The sequence below is a fragment of the Pithys albifrons genome, chromosome 7 (assembly GCF_047495875.1).
Source record: "Pithys albifrons albifrons isolate INPA30051 chromosome 7, PitAlb_v1, whole genome shotgun sequence".
Lineage (NCBI taxonomy): Eukaryota > Metazoa > Chordata > Aves > Passeriformes > Thamnophilidae > Pithys > Pithys albifrons.
Window position 1 is genome coordinate 19,372,463 of NC_092464.1, and position 14,168 is coordinate 19,386,630.

A 14,168-nucleotide genomic window follows, 5' to 3' on the forward strand; every position below is an offset into this window, starting at 1 on the left:
ACAGGGTTTTCCCTCTAGGTCTGTCACATTTCTGTGCTTTTTTATGCCTGCCTTCCCTGCAGGGTGAAAAGTACCCTCTCATTCCTGTGATAGCAAAATTTGCTTTTCCTTGTGCATCTGAGAGTCTTTTAAGCTGATTCTGAATGTTTTTTTTCTCCTGTGTATCTCTAAAGCATCAATTGTTCCATCTGAAAGAGATGGCAGGTGTCCAGGGTAACAAGAGATTTAACATCTGGATGGTCATGATGAGGAGTGTTTTTACTGCAAGGTGTCTTGTTGAGTAGCAACTCATCTTTGTGATCTGCACTAATTGTCAGCAGTACAGGAGGAAACCAGCTCTGTCTGGCTTTCATCACATAGAATCATCCCACTAATCCCTCTTACTTTTGATAGAATCTTTTTATAGCAAAACTATTGAAACAGTTCAGAAGGGAGTTCTCAGAAGCAAACTGTTCCTGTGGCTTCTTTCTGTAGGTCCCATAGTAAGATGGTTTCATTTCTACTTCAGCAATTGGATTGCTTGCATCCAGGGGTGGGTTTTTTGTCATCTTTATCTGTCTAAGGAAATTTGTTTCACTGTGCATGCGATTACCTGACTTTATTTGTGATTTCTGTTGTCCCTGGTGGACTGCAATATTTAAAGTTGATTCCTATAAAATAATGCAGTGTATCTGTTCAGCAGTACAAATACTTGCAGGAATATGGGATCTGCTCTCTCTGTTTTGAATCAATTTCACAGTCCTGATCCTTATTATTTAAGGTGTTCCCAGACCCAGGATTTCTTACGGGGGGTTGGCGAACACTCTGGTAAAAGCTGTTGTCAATAACAGCAGGCTGTTAGCACAACTTTTCACAGTCAGGATAAAATTCATCATTTAATATACATGAAAACCGCAATTGTAAAGCATTATGCAGGAACAAACAGCCATAATAACTAGAAAAGTAATTCTGTAACTGCTTTATACTTTGAATAACAGTATTTGCAAGTACGTTATCTGTTAACTAATGAAAAAGTAATAATACCATATAAGCAAGTTATAGTAAGTAATTGAGTAGAGACAGCAGTGGAACAACTTCTGGTGCATAACTTAGTGAATTTTTTATGGATCAGTTAAGAATAACACTACTTATCCCTGGAGAGGAAATTTAAATTGATATTAAGGATGTCAGAAAGCATGGAGGAACTGGCAACAGAAGAGTGCAGAGCTGAGTGGCAAGAACAATGATTAAACTCAAACAGACTAAGTTGAAATACAATTTTATATGTTCCATAGGTTGGATTCCTAATACTCCTCAGTAGTTTAATACTGACATGTTAACAGTTCTTGCCCTTTGTCAGCGTCTTTAACGACAGTGACAGTTGAAGCTGATGGACAAATAAATCTGAAGCCGAAATAAGTGATACCTGAACTCTCAGTGAAAAGACCTGGAGTAAACATGACTGTACACAGCACCTGGAAAGGGACTTGCAATCATCCATAGGAAGAAGAAAGCTGACAAAAAAAATAATAATAGACAAATAATCTTCCCCTGTAACCTGTGAATGATGATAGTAAAGCTGTAAGAAGCCTGATGAGTTGTCAAACTTATGTCAACTGAAGGTGCTCATTCAGTGTTTGAAATTGTAGATTTTCACTATCTAAACCATACACACAGTTGTTATTTGCAGCTTACCTGGTGAATGTTCATATTGAAAGTCCATCAAAATGTGAACAGATATCATAAAGCCTTCAACAGATAAAGTCTTGGAAATACTAGATGTGATAAATGGGGTAACTTACTACAAATGTTGCATCTGGGTTCACCAAGTTACGGGTACTGAAGCTGGCCAACACAAGATAACCTGTGGCAAGACTGTTACTCCTGGACTTTTTGGACGTAGGGGAAAACATGAAATGCAGTTAGGATCTAGGAATAAGCCAGAATGCTTCACTGTTCAGGTGAAGAGGGCTAGTTTAGATTCCAGTCCAGTTAGATGTAATATGCAGCAAAATTTGTATCTATTGTGGCATACCTACACTAACCTAATTGGGAAACCTGTCTTGTAAGGGAAACTGAAATCCAGCATTATTGATTTGCATGACTTCCAGTGCAAAGTTTGTGTTGCATGTGTAGTCTTTGTTTGAAAGATAAAATTACAGTTCCTGACCTCTGAAAACCTCAGAGGTTCAACACAGAGAAAACTGAACATGAGCACTGTACCTGTTTTTGTCTTTGCTGGCAGTTTATTCTGCTCTGTTTTATTCAGGGCATCTTTTTTGCTGTCTTTTTCCTGCCTTCATGCCCTTATGAGCAGGCTATAAATCTTTGAAAGACATACTTAAAAAATAGCAAAATGGTTTAGAAATGGTTTTCTGGAATACATGAACATAGGGCCTTGTCATGCTTGCAGTGAATCCACTGCATCATTGCAGGAAGCTCTGAAGGATCAGCTACTTGTTTGCATGGCAAATTCATCTCACTCTTCTCTAATCTATTATACTCCAGTTTATGTAACATAATTTCCATTTAAGAGATACAGAGGAGGACACCACTAAGGATCCATTCTGTTCAGCAGTCAAGAATGGTTTCCACTCCCTTCAGTCTTTTAAATCATTGGCCCTATAGAAACACTCTGCTAGTAATGAAGAACATTTCAATTTGGATTATTTTAGACTATCAATTATTCAAGGAAGGCAATTTCTATTAGTGAATCACTTGTTTCAAGTAGGATCCATCCTGTTGTTTCAAAATTGAGATCAGGCAGATCCCAGAACTGTTGTGCCACTTAAAATTATCTGGTTATATTACAGTATTCTGAGATTTTTCTTCAACAATTTAAACTTCATCATACTGCAACAGTAGAAACCAGAGTTTTCTGTGCCAGATGTCTACCTCTGGATAAAGGCTGTGGTTAATTAGAGTTGGGATTTCGTTGTTCAGAGTTTTCATTTGAACTTAATCATCACAGAAAATGAGGCATAATTTTTAGGGAAAATAGACCACTTTGCCTTGTTAAGTCTTGCTGTCATTTCCTTAAGGAGATCCAGCACAAGCCTATTTTTACAGCAAACTGCTGCAATTTCATGGGCAGAAAGATGGGTGGGAGGAACCAAACAGACAAGATGAGAAGCAGACAGTACCAAAGTATTTTAACTCCTGAAGTGCTCACTTTGGATCTTGTCATAGAACAAAAATCCTGAATCTTTAATTCTTCTCACAGCAAATGACTGTACAACCCCCTGGCAGGTTTGCTCTGCAGAGGGGAGTGTTGGTATTGTTAACATGAAGCATCTAAAACAGCAGAGCTCTGTGCTGGGGCTCTGAGGCCTAAATGATTCATATTGTGGGTCAGTCCCATGTGGAGGAATTCCTGACCTTGCAAATGATGCATTTTTTGGTTTTGCTCTGGGCAGCACTTGCCACACACCTCACCCTACATGGGTATTAATCAGCATCTGAAGTCCCAGGGTCAGACAGCAGGAAGCACAGGGAACCCGTCTCATGTAGTATCAGTCCTGGTTGTCTGTTGCCTGTTCATGTTTTAAGATAGATTTGAGTGGCTCAGACTACTTGATTTCAATTTCTGGCTTTTTCACAAAGACCTCACGTTCAAAAAAACACAAAAAGAAATTGAAATCTGGTATTCATAAAATATTTTCAGTATGTAAAAAGAGCATTTAATTCTTTGAATCCTACCTTTTAAGCTGCTTTTTTGGGTACTTTAACTTGGGTCTCTAAATCAGTACCTAAAGGGAGCTACAATAGAGCTGGAGAGAGACTTTTTACCAGGCCCTGTAGTGACGGGACAGGGGAAATGTCTTTAAACTGAAAGAAGGCAGGTTTAGTTGGGTGTTAGGAGTAAATTCTTTACTGTGAGGGTGGTGAGGCACAGGAGCAGGTTTGCCCAGAGAATTTATGGATGTCCCATCCCTGGAAGCGTTCCAAGGCCAGTTTGGATGGGGCTCTGAGCAACCTGGTCTGGTGGAAGGTGTCCCTGCCATGACATGGGGGTTGGAAGAGGATGATCCTTAAGGTCCCTTTCAACCCAAACCACTCTATAATTCCTTGATATAAAAAAGATGCTAAGTAATTAAAAGGACCTTAATTTTAAATGAAGCTTGTCTTGTTTATCTGTAGTGTGGTCCAGAAATTTGGGATGGAGAAGCTCCTCATTCTGTGTAGGGAGAAAGCTTGTTTGTTTCCTTAGAGCAATCTTAACAATCTTTTTTTTACTTAAAAAACCCCAAAATCCTCAATCTGAGGTTACTTCTCTCCCAGGACAGAGGATTCAGTATACATGGAGAGTATGAAGCAGGAAGCTCTCCATCCTTTGGATTATCAGTGATAAACTTTTTTTTCCCTGAAATACCAGGACTTTGGAGGTGCCTTTGCTGACTTTTGGCAGTCAAACTGTTAACATTTTATTTTGGGACTAAATGTCTGTCCATTTGTTGCTTCATCATTTGGACCTATGTGGGTTATTTTGTTCTTCTGTTCAGTATTGAGAAACTAATATATAGAAGATAACTAATTTGTTTAATTTTTCCTCCTCCTTCTGGCATTTTTATGTTGGAAAATCAGGTTTTAACAAGGAAAGACAGTAAAGTCTGAGTATCAAGGGCGGTATATGATGGTGATAGTAATAGAAATGTGTAGAATTGCCTGCAGTATTTTAATCATCAAGGAATGCTTTAGAAAGTACAAAGTCTAGAAAGTTACTTTTAGCCAGTTTGGCCTCCACATATGAGCAAAGGCAGCCAAAGAACATCATCCTCCCTGTATTTAGTGTATCTTCAGTGTAGGTATTTTGGAGTAAGCTGATAATGAATTCTTCAATAGCCCAAATAATGTGATTTTTTTTAATAGTCCTTTATTTTTGTTGTTTGCATACAGGTTACCATGAAGGCCAAACAAGTGAAGGACTCTGTTACATACACACCAGGTGTGTGCTGATCCAGATCTTCACCTATGCTTACGAAAATCACTGTATTTGGGCACTGTGTTTCTCAGGGGCGGCTTTGGAACTGATCCTGAAAAAGTCTCTCTCAGAGAGACTTTTGCAACCTTGCTTTCCTTTCTGCAAAAGAAGTGATGGGTATTCTGAGGCAACTTTAGTTACATCCTCCCAGGCTTTCTTACTCAGGTTATTGTGGGTTTTGTTTGCTTGTTCAGGCTGTTCTGTTTCTTTCTATCAGTATGGGAATTTAGTAGCACTTCCCCTATATCAGAGAAGCTCCTAATTGGCAAGGGTCATTGCTTTATCATCCTGAATACCTTGATTTCTCAGTAAGCATTTTCTTTAAGCTCTCAGTCAGTCCAGAAGAGCTTGTTCTGCACTATTCCGTGTTACCTTTACTTTATGGGCAGTTCCCTGCCTGCCTGGAGGTGTTTTACCTTTCCAGAAGTGTCACAGCAATACTTCTAACAGGTGTCATCAGGCTCTCCGAGCTCAAAACACTGGCCCAGCCCAAAAATGTCAAAGTCAACATGAATTTGCCAGATCACATAATCACCCAGCGAGAAAGGGAGGAGGACGAGGAGGAGGAGGGGAACTACGATGCTGTGCGAGAGCAGATGGATGTGCAGACAGACCCAAAGGAGACGATTGCAAGTGAAACCAGACACCGCAAACGGAGAATTGTCAAGGCCCTGGAAATGGCTGTGCTGGCACCAGAGGAGAAGGGCAGAGGAAGACGCCAGAGAGATTTTGATAACACTGAGCAAGAGGAAGAGAGTGACGATGAGAGCAGAAGAAGAGAGAAAAGTCGAGCCCCAGAAGAACTGTGGACTCAAAACCAACAGAAACTTCTTGAAATGGCCTTGCAGCAGTATCCAAAGGGAACCTCAGATCGCTGGGATAAAATAGCAAAATGTGTTCCTGGAAAGAGCAAGGTATGACTAGTTTTGTTTGAACTACAGTATAAATTTATTAGTTTATGATTACCGTAAGAATGAGGGTACATACAGAAAGGTGAGGTCTTTACTCAGCCTATCAGTCCAGGTATAGGGAACCTACGGATCATTTACTGTCATGTTTGTTGCTTTATTTATATTTTTTCATTTATTTCAGTTCATTTGATCTATTATGGAAAATGTTGAAGTAACTCCTGTTTCATTTAAAGTACCTACCTCTCCTCTGCCTTTCAGATCTTCAGTTGCAGGACAAATTAGATTTTAAACCAAATTTTGATTCAAAATTAGTAACCAAACATTGGTGAGCTGCTTTGCTTACACCTTCACAATACCTTTATCAACCCATCTCAGTGAACAAACAAAATAAGTAATCCATCTGTAAGTGTTAAATGCTCAATAATCTATCTAATGTTCTTTTTGTAAGTATCATCTTTTTAAAATAGTGTTTGATATGGTTGGTCTGTGCTAGATTTCCTAGCAGTTGTGATAGCTTAGTTTGCTTGCTTCAGTCATTGTAGCTGCAGAAAATCCTCATTTTATTTGTGCCAAACTGTGAGAGAGCAGGAGACATGAGGGGAGGGGTTTGTGTAGTTCTCTGGCTCTGAAGTTGTTGCGCAGTATTTGGTGTCAGTCGGTGCTCCTTGGTGACCCTGAGGGCTTGTCCCAACCGATCTGCAGTGTGGCTCAGACCACAGAACTGTTCTAAAGAGATACCACAATACAGCTGTTTAGTAATTGTTCCTGCACACACTGTTGAGAAGTACCAGGCAACTGTTTCTTGGGTTTGTGTGCTCTTCAAACAGACAAATTATCCATTCAGAAAGGTAAATTGCAAGTTCATTTTTTCTAATCCGCTCTTCACTAGATGTGGATGCTCCTTCTGCAATTCAGTGTGCAACTTCAAAACACCACCACAGTCTGGGCAAGGGAAAAAACCCCAACCAAGCAAAAAATGCACCAAACAAACAACCCTCCCCCCCCAAACATAATAAAACCCAAACTACCCACCCCCTACACCAGCCCTCAGAATCCAGCTCTTCTTCTAGAAAAAGGTAGCGTGTATAGAGTTAATACTAAAGCCATCATGGCTCAGCTTCGCCAACAAAGATTTAGGAAATACTAAAGTATCAACCCTTAAATAACACTTTTGTGTTTCCTTTCAGGAGGAGTGTATAGCAAGATACAAGCTGCTTGTTGAACTGGTACAAAAGAAAAAAATGGCTAAAAGCTGAATGTTGTAAGCAGGAGAGATGTAGCTCATCTTTGTCAAAATTGGGTTTTAAATCTCATATGCAGGAAACTGCATTTTTGTACCTCAGTACTTCTATACGTCATGTGCCTTAGTAAAAGAAAACATGAATAAATCTTATACCATCTTACCTGTTTGGTGTGTTGAAGAATGAAGGTGTGTTTGCATTGAAGAGCTGCTCATGCAGATGTGTGATAACAATGTCTTAAAAATGAGTGGACCTTCAGGAAAACCCCCTCTGATAATCACATACTGAACCTGGTGGGTTTAAAACTGATGGATATACAGCATATAAATAATGTGTAGTTGAAAGAGAGGATTGACCTGAAACTGTTAAGGAAGCAAGACAGTAAGGAAACTCTGCACGCAAAATGTGTTTTTCTTTCTTGCATCTCTAAAGCCATGACCATATGCTTATAAATACCTTATTCTTGTAAATGCCTGGTCATATTTTGCAGTAAGTAGTATTTCTAATCTTACCTTCCGTGTACATTTATATGCACCTGCAACGTAGTACTTTTTGTGCCAGCCCTGCAGTGCTATACAGTGATACTTGACAGCATTGTTAATTTGGTAAAGTTGAAATGGGCAAAAACACTAAAGGCCTTAATTTTTTAATTAGAAATTAAGCTAAATAACGCACTTCAGGACCACTTTTTAAGTACAGAATTGGCAAACGTTTTTGGGCTAAGAGTTCTCATAATTGGGGATGGTTGTATACCCTGAATTCAATGTAGGTTGGTTTTATATTTAAAGAGTAGGTAGTAAGGGTTACTATTCTGTGCTTGTTAATTTTGCTTTGTGTAACTTTTCCAAAATTATGGTAAGTTTAAAATGCTGGAATAAAGGGTACTTAATGGCCTGTAAAGGACAGCAATAAATCAGAGCAGTGATCACGGTCTTTTGCAAGAAACATTAAGGACTTCCATTTTTTAAAGCATTATTTACCACTCAAATTCTGATGTAATACCAGGATTCTAAAAGGTTTTGAGCTTTAATTCAAAATCAGAACAAAAACTCAGAGGGTCATGTATCTGAACTTAAAATCAAAACTCAGTGGCTGAAAGTCTCTTTCTGCCATTTCCACCGCTGATTTCCCCAGTAACTGTTTGCCAATTGCTTCTGACAGATCAGCATTTCACAACATTTCATCCCATTCCTCTAAAACTTTAAGGGCAAAGTATTTAGGGAAAATAACAGTGTTTCATATGCACTCCTTTTTATGAAAAATTAGCTAGACACAAAGTAATGCATATAAATCTTGGCAGAGGACAGGTACCAGATGTCAGGCACTCTCTCTCCAATAAAGGAAACACGTAAGGAAAGGCAGAACTTACCTGTTGTACTGGTCCCTGTGGTACTGCTCCAGTAGGAACAGGGCGATTACTGATACTTGTCTGACATACAGAGTTTTTGGCTTTGGCTTATAAAAAGCAGCAGTCTGTGTCTCCAGCAGAAGGGTCACTCCAGGATTCCCTGAAGTTCTTGTGCTGAGGCAGAGGCACATTGGGCTTTTCTTCCCCTTCCTCTCCATGTTTGGCAGCACAAACTGTAACTCCAAGGTCCAGCCTGTAAGTTCTCTAGAGTCTCCCTTCTAAGCACTAACCAACAGTCAATACTCAGCAGAGCCACAGTACTGACAGCACACAGGTCTAGAGCTCAGCTAGAGGTTTAACCAGTAGAAAAGGTTGTCTTCTTTCAGGACTCCAGTTTTCCCCATTGGAAAATAAAACAAAAATATTCAGTACTCAGAACTTCAGCAGATGGAACAACATACAAATGGCACAGGCCTGTGGCAACACCATCATCCTGCTGCTTGTCCCAGAAGCTGCTCTCAGCCTGAGGCTCCCCTTCAACAGCAAGGGGCTAAAAATTGTGAGGAAGCCATAATGCATCTCTTGTCTGCCAAAAACCTGGACTGCCACCAGCCTCACATTTTATCTTCAAGTGACGGCATGGTAAGGGTCAAGTTCTCTTTGCTGCCCGGGAAATAAAAAACCAAGGTTCAGCTGTGTGTTTACCAGCCTTCCATGGACAATAAGCAAAATCCATAGAAAAAATCCACTGAGCTGGTTTTACAGAGAGTACAGAGCAAAGGTTACAGCACCAGCCTTGGCCTCAATCACCTCAGCCCAGGCACAGGGCAGATAAAGAAACCGTCCATCCCGAGTCACTTCAAAACAACCTGGGCCTGTTGGCCAAAAGCGCAGTTGCAGCCCTGGGTCTGATGTCAGAGATGGCCCTGGGCAGCTTTGCAGCTGCATCAGTCTCTCTTGCAAACACAAATTTACATGAGCAACATGTAAAACTTGTAATACAATTTAGTGTCCGCTTGCAACTGAAATCCTTTCTTGTGTTGTTGATAGAAATACTGTTCTTCCACAAGACTCACATTCACACAAACCACATACAATGATAAACATTAAAGTTTATTAACAAAAGCTTTGTACATATCTTTTCATACAGTTGGAATTTTACATCTAGTCAAAATAACAGCACATTTCCATCTTACCTTTTGTACAAATTGTTACAGAATATCCACCAGTGGGGCAAGTAAGTAAAATAAACCACTGGTTTACTTTTGTAAAGTATCTACAAAAGTGATTTGTGACATTTTTTAAAAATTCCCAAGAACATATAAAAATAAATTATTTTTACTTTTTCAATTAAATCTACTAATTAGAAATATTACAAATCAAAATATCAATGTTTTCTTATGAATTCTTCACAATACAAAACAGATTCACAAAACCTTATTTACAGAAATGAGGTAAGAACTGTGCAATGTTTAACTAAGAAACGTATTGCAGAATTAACATGTTCTTCCAAATAAGTACACAGTGGAGGTCTAATTACAGCTGGGTCTTTTCCTCTAATAAGTCCCACCTTAGCATTGATTAGTGGTCATTACCCCCATTTAAACTGTCCTTCACTGCATAGACTCAAGCCACAAAACCAGCAACTGCCAGAAGTGCTGCAACACAAGTTCACCCGTTTCAACCACTGGTAAATTTTAGTGGGAAATATTAACTCACTTTTTTTGGTAATTCATTAGTGAAAGTGACCCAGGTAACAATCTGCCTGAGCTCTCTACAGTGGCATAAACACTTCTAAGAAAGGCAGAACAAGGCTGCTGGTGCAAGACAGAATATTCCTGCTGCTAACAAGGACACATCTAGTGCATGATCAGCTGTTTGCAGCCATTTCAACAAAGTGGAGGTAGCAACAGGCACTTGGTTTAGGCCAAACACTACACGAACTTCTTCTCGTGTGGCCTTATCTGGTAAGAAAACTTTGTCACTGGAACCAAATGGGTTCCTTTAAAAACCTCAGAAATCTAAAACCTACACCAAAATTAATAAACTTTGGATTCCATACTGTAATTCATACTCAAGAAAAACTCCCACTATATAACAACAGGAATTTAAAGGAGTAAAAAGTTCTTATGTCAATTACCTTATGAGTCAGGTTTCAAAATAGGTGTGTAAAAAAAGAAAGGACGAACAGCAAGTCCTGGCTGCCATTACAAGCTCAGTTTAAAATGATCTATTGTAGCTGCAGCAGCAGATCAGGTGGTGGGCTGGGTTGGGGCTGTTAAAAACTACTGCTCTGAAATCAAAGCAATGCGTGACTGCAGACAGTTCACAGCCTTTAAATTGGTAAGATTAGGACTGAAGAGTCAAGTATATGTTCTCCTGTGGTTGAGTTTGTACTTAGTACCATCATATTGATAAAATAATTACAATTTGCAGTTTTATCTACTTCACAGTCTGAAACATTAAAAAACACATCCATTTTAGTGCAAGAAGAAAGCAAATTAAAGCCCACCAAAAATATCCCTATGAAAATTATTAACCTCTTGCTGTGCAGTAAGAGTTCCTTGTTGCATTTTTTCAAACTGCAGAAAGGAAAACCGTGGTTTGCAGCCAGATGAAGTGCTATAACAGCAGGACGTGCACGTCTCAAGTGTGATTCAAATGTCAACTCTTCTCTGATGCAACTGGTCCAGTTTTATCATTGAGCCTCTGTGCACGAGAAAATACTTCTAAAAATCAGATTATAACATAACAGAGCTAAGTACAATTAAGTTCATACAAATGACAAAACAGATGAGGTACATTCACTGAAGCCATCTAACTAATAGGAACTTTTGCATTGTAAAGAATAACTTGTACTGTAGAATAAAAATGTGGGAAAGAAAAAAATAATTAAAGTAGTCCTGCATTGAAGCAACTAATACTAAAGTCACACCAATTTTGCTTCAACTTTTATTTTCACAAGACTGGCTGTTCCTGGCCATGGGTCTCTCTAGAACCACAAGATGGTCCAGACAAATACCAAGTGACCTCTATCACATCTTGCCCACTGGAGAGGGCTGAAATCTACACTTCCCCATTAGATCCAAAATACAATTTCTACTTTGCTTCATCATAATTTTCTTTCTTTCATATATTGCTGCAGAGACAAGCCCTGCAAGTATTGAACAGGACTGATCAAAAACCTCATCTCATTCACTAAGCATTCCGAAATACCTAAAAACCTTTTCCAACTCCAGATGAGATTAAAACATTCGAACTTTGGCAATAGAGAAGTTATTAAAAACAGTTCAAAAATCCAATGCAACCTGTCTCAATTCTAACCTTAAAAAAATGCAAACCATTTCACACAGCTTTGCTTCTAAGGTTTTTGTTTGAAAGATGGAATTATTTACAGCTCACTGTTACAGCAACATGAACCGTAATGGTGTATTTGTAAGAATATGCTACACTGTACAGACCTAGGAATGGCCATGTCAAAAATTAAGGTCACAGAATAGTTTGTTTGAGTGCAAACCAAATACAGGGTCTCAATTGCGTTCACTAGTAAATTCTGGAAGATGAGGTGGGATAAATTTTAAACATTCCAGAGCAAACTGTGGACACTTCTAAAGGAAGGCAGGGCATGGAGCCAACCCCTGTGACAGACCACTGGTGCTCTGGCAGGGACTGGGACTGGACTCCACCACAGCCCTGCCACAAGCAGCACAGCCAACCAAGCCACACGTGACAGTGACCCTGCACAAAGCCCAGTGAACGGTCACATGCCTGAATGGGGGAGAGGTGTCTCTAGGAAACACTGTCTTGAAAATTCAGCATTTATATTTTGTGTTTCACCTACTATTTGGGAAGCAACACAGAAGCCCAGCCTGAGTCCTCCACTACAGCGCTCCTGAAGTAGCTGGAAGCTTTGGGAGTGGGGAGCAGAGAAGTGACTGATATGTACCGAACTTTCCCCACCTGCTTTTGGGAATGAGTCTCCCTTTTTTCTTTACCACTGCCACTTGATGTCTTCTCCAAGGAATACTGGAACTTTATGTCTTCCTGCTCTTTTCATCTATTCATCCTTCATTTTTCCAAGTTCCCTTCATCCTCTTATCTTAATTGTATGACCCTCAGAGAATGAATTCTATTCTCTGACTTCTTGAAGAAAGAATTCCCATCTTGGGGATGGAGACTATGGGCAAATACTCAAGATAATGGAATATCTTTGCCAGAATAAGATGTATCTTGTTTCTTTATCTGTCTAGGAAAGGTTTTATTACTCTATCAAGCAAAAGAGCTGCTCAGCTTCTCAGCACACAGCCTCGTTTTCCCAGGCCAGAGCCAAGCTGCATGTGGCCCGTTCTCCTGACACACGTTCCACCTTACTGGCTGTGACCTCTCGAGTCATCAGCTCATCTCTGCAGATCCACAGTGCCTAAGGCATGGCCAGGGCAAACTTGCCAAGTAAGGTGATAGAAGGAATGATCCACAAAACTGCGGGCACAGCACTGGGGAGGAACTGGGGTGAGGAGGACGAGGGCTGCAGTTGTAACTACAAGGGGAAGGCAAGTCACTGGATTGGTGTCCTGATCCAGGGCAAGAGTGTGCAGCAGACAGGTTCGATGTGACTACAACATCAGAGAGTTCTGAGCCTCATTAAGTGCAGCCCAAGGCTGAGAAAAAGTAAAGAAAGAAAAAAAATCCACCATCCTTCATTTGTGAATACAGGCACATAACCTGCTTCTTTTGGTTATCTCCTGGAGGTACTGCATTCAAAGTGCGGTGAGAAGTATACTTACTGTCACCTTCTGAGCTGTGTTATCTCCATGAATTGTAAGGAATGGGTTGGCAGCAGCTGCATTAAGTGGCGAGGCCTGTGTGCCTGAAAGTAAGTTGTTTATGGGTATCTGTGCTCCTCCAGTAATCTGCAATTGCTGTACTTCAGACTGATGGTGTTGGTGATGGTGATGTTGTTGCTGTACTAATTGATACAAAAGGGCCTGATGTTGTTCCTTCAGTAATATGAGGAAGAGAAAAAAAAAACAAAAAAACCCCAGTAATTAGTTACTAAAAATTAGCTCCACCCTGGGTTCCTGCTTATCCAGATCAGTCAGTGCAATCCTTAACCTAATCCCAGTTAATTTAGATTACACTAATGAAGATCCATGGAACTGTAGGAAAGGGAAGAAAGTTCCTCTAAGGTTTCCTGAAATCAGTAGCTCAGCAGAAGTTCAGCTAAGCCTGCTGGCTTCATCAGGCCTGTCAGAACAAACATACCATGTACTAAAACTACACAATTAACATTACAAATAGTTAAACCAGTTGCCTGATGGTCTATATGAATACTGCAGGAAGAGCAAAGACAGCTCACGAGATGATATCCAAAAATCTTTTGCTGACATTCTAGTGGAATCAGAGATTCATTCTTAGGATAGGATATTATTTTAATCCATACATGTCCCAAACTCTGCTGTCCAGAGCTGATGCTGAGAGATAAAAGCCTCCATGTCCACATGGGACAAAATGAAACTGAAGGCAGTAGGGAATGATTCTTCTAGGCATACACACAGCCCAGTAACATTCTCTCAATTCAACATGACTAATCCAAAAAGGCTGAAAAAAAAAACTGAAAAACTAAAATATTATCAAAGCTTTCAGTATCAAGTTAAAGACATTTTTAGTATTTGTATTGGGCTGAGGACTTCATCCATGCCTTAGAAAGT

At 39.8% G+C, this 14,168-nt stretch overlaps 2 protein-coding genes and 1 long non-coding RNA gene across 7 annotated transcripts in view; 1 reads left to right on the top strand and 2 right to left on the bottom strand.

Annotated features, from left to right (window-relative positions):
• Positions 1–7,582, top strand: part of DNAJC1 (DnaJ heat shock protein family (Hsp40) member C1) — a 106,818-nt gene extending 99,236 nt beyond the window's left edge. The window contains exons 10-12 of the mRNA XM_071560175.1: positions 4,876–4,924; positions 5,411–5,874; positions 7,059–7,582. Coding sequence (XP_071416276.1) covers positions 4,876–4,924; positions 5,411–5,874; positions 7,059–7,127 — 582 coding nt within the window. The 3' untranslated portion in view covers positions 7,128–7,582. The remainder of the gene's footprint in view (positions 1–4,875; positions 4,925–5,410; positions 5,875–7,058) is intronic.
• On the bottom strand, positions 5,869–9,295 carry LOC139674061 (uncharacterized). Its single transcript, XR_011698262.1, has 3 exons — positions 8,482–9,295; positions 7,276–7,417; positions 5,869–6,597 (listed from the first exon to the last, which is right to left on the bottom strand). It is a non-coding gene; the product is annotated as an uncharacterized lncRNA (long non-coding RNA).
• Positions 9,296–9,552: 257 nt separating this feature from the next.
• MLLT10 (MLLT10 histone lysine methyltransferase DOT1L cofactor) overlaps positions 9,553–14,168 on the bottom strand; it is a 127,227-nt gene continuing 122,611 nt past the window's right edge. For 4 of the 5 annotated variants that reach the window (XM_071560185.1, XM_071560182.1, XM_071560184.1 and 1 more), the window contains 2 exons: positions 13,245–13,457; positions 9,553–11,186 (listed from right to left, as the gene is read on the bottom strand). In XM_071560185.1, the coding sequence (XP_071416286.1) occupies positions 11,118–11,186; positions 13,245–13,457 (282 nt within the window). In that variant the 3' untranslated portion in view covers positions 9,553–11,117. The remainder of the gene's footprint in view (positions 11,187–13,244; positions 13,458–14,168) is intronic. The other variant, XM_071560183.1, reaches the window with a different exon arrangement.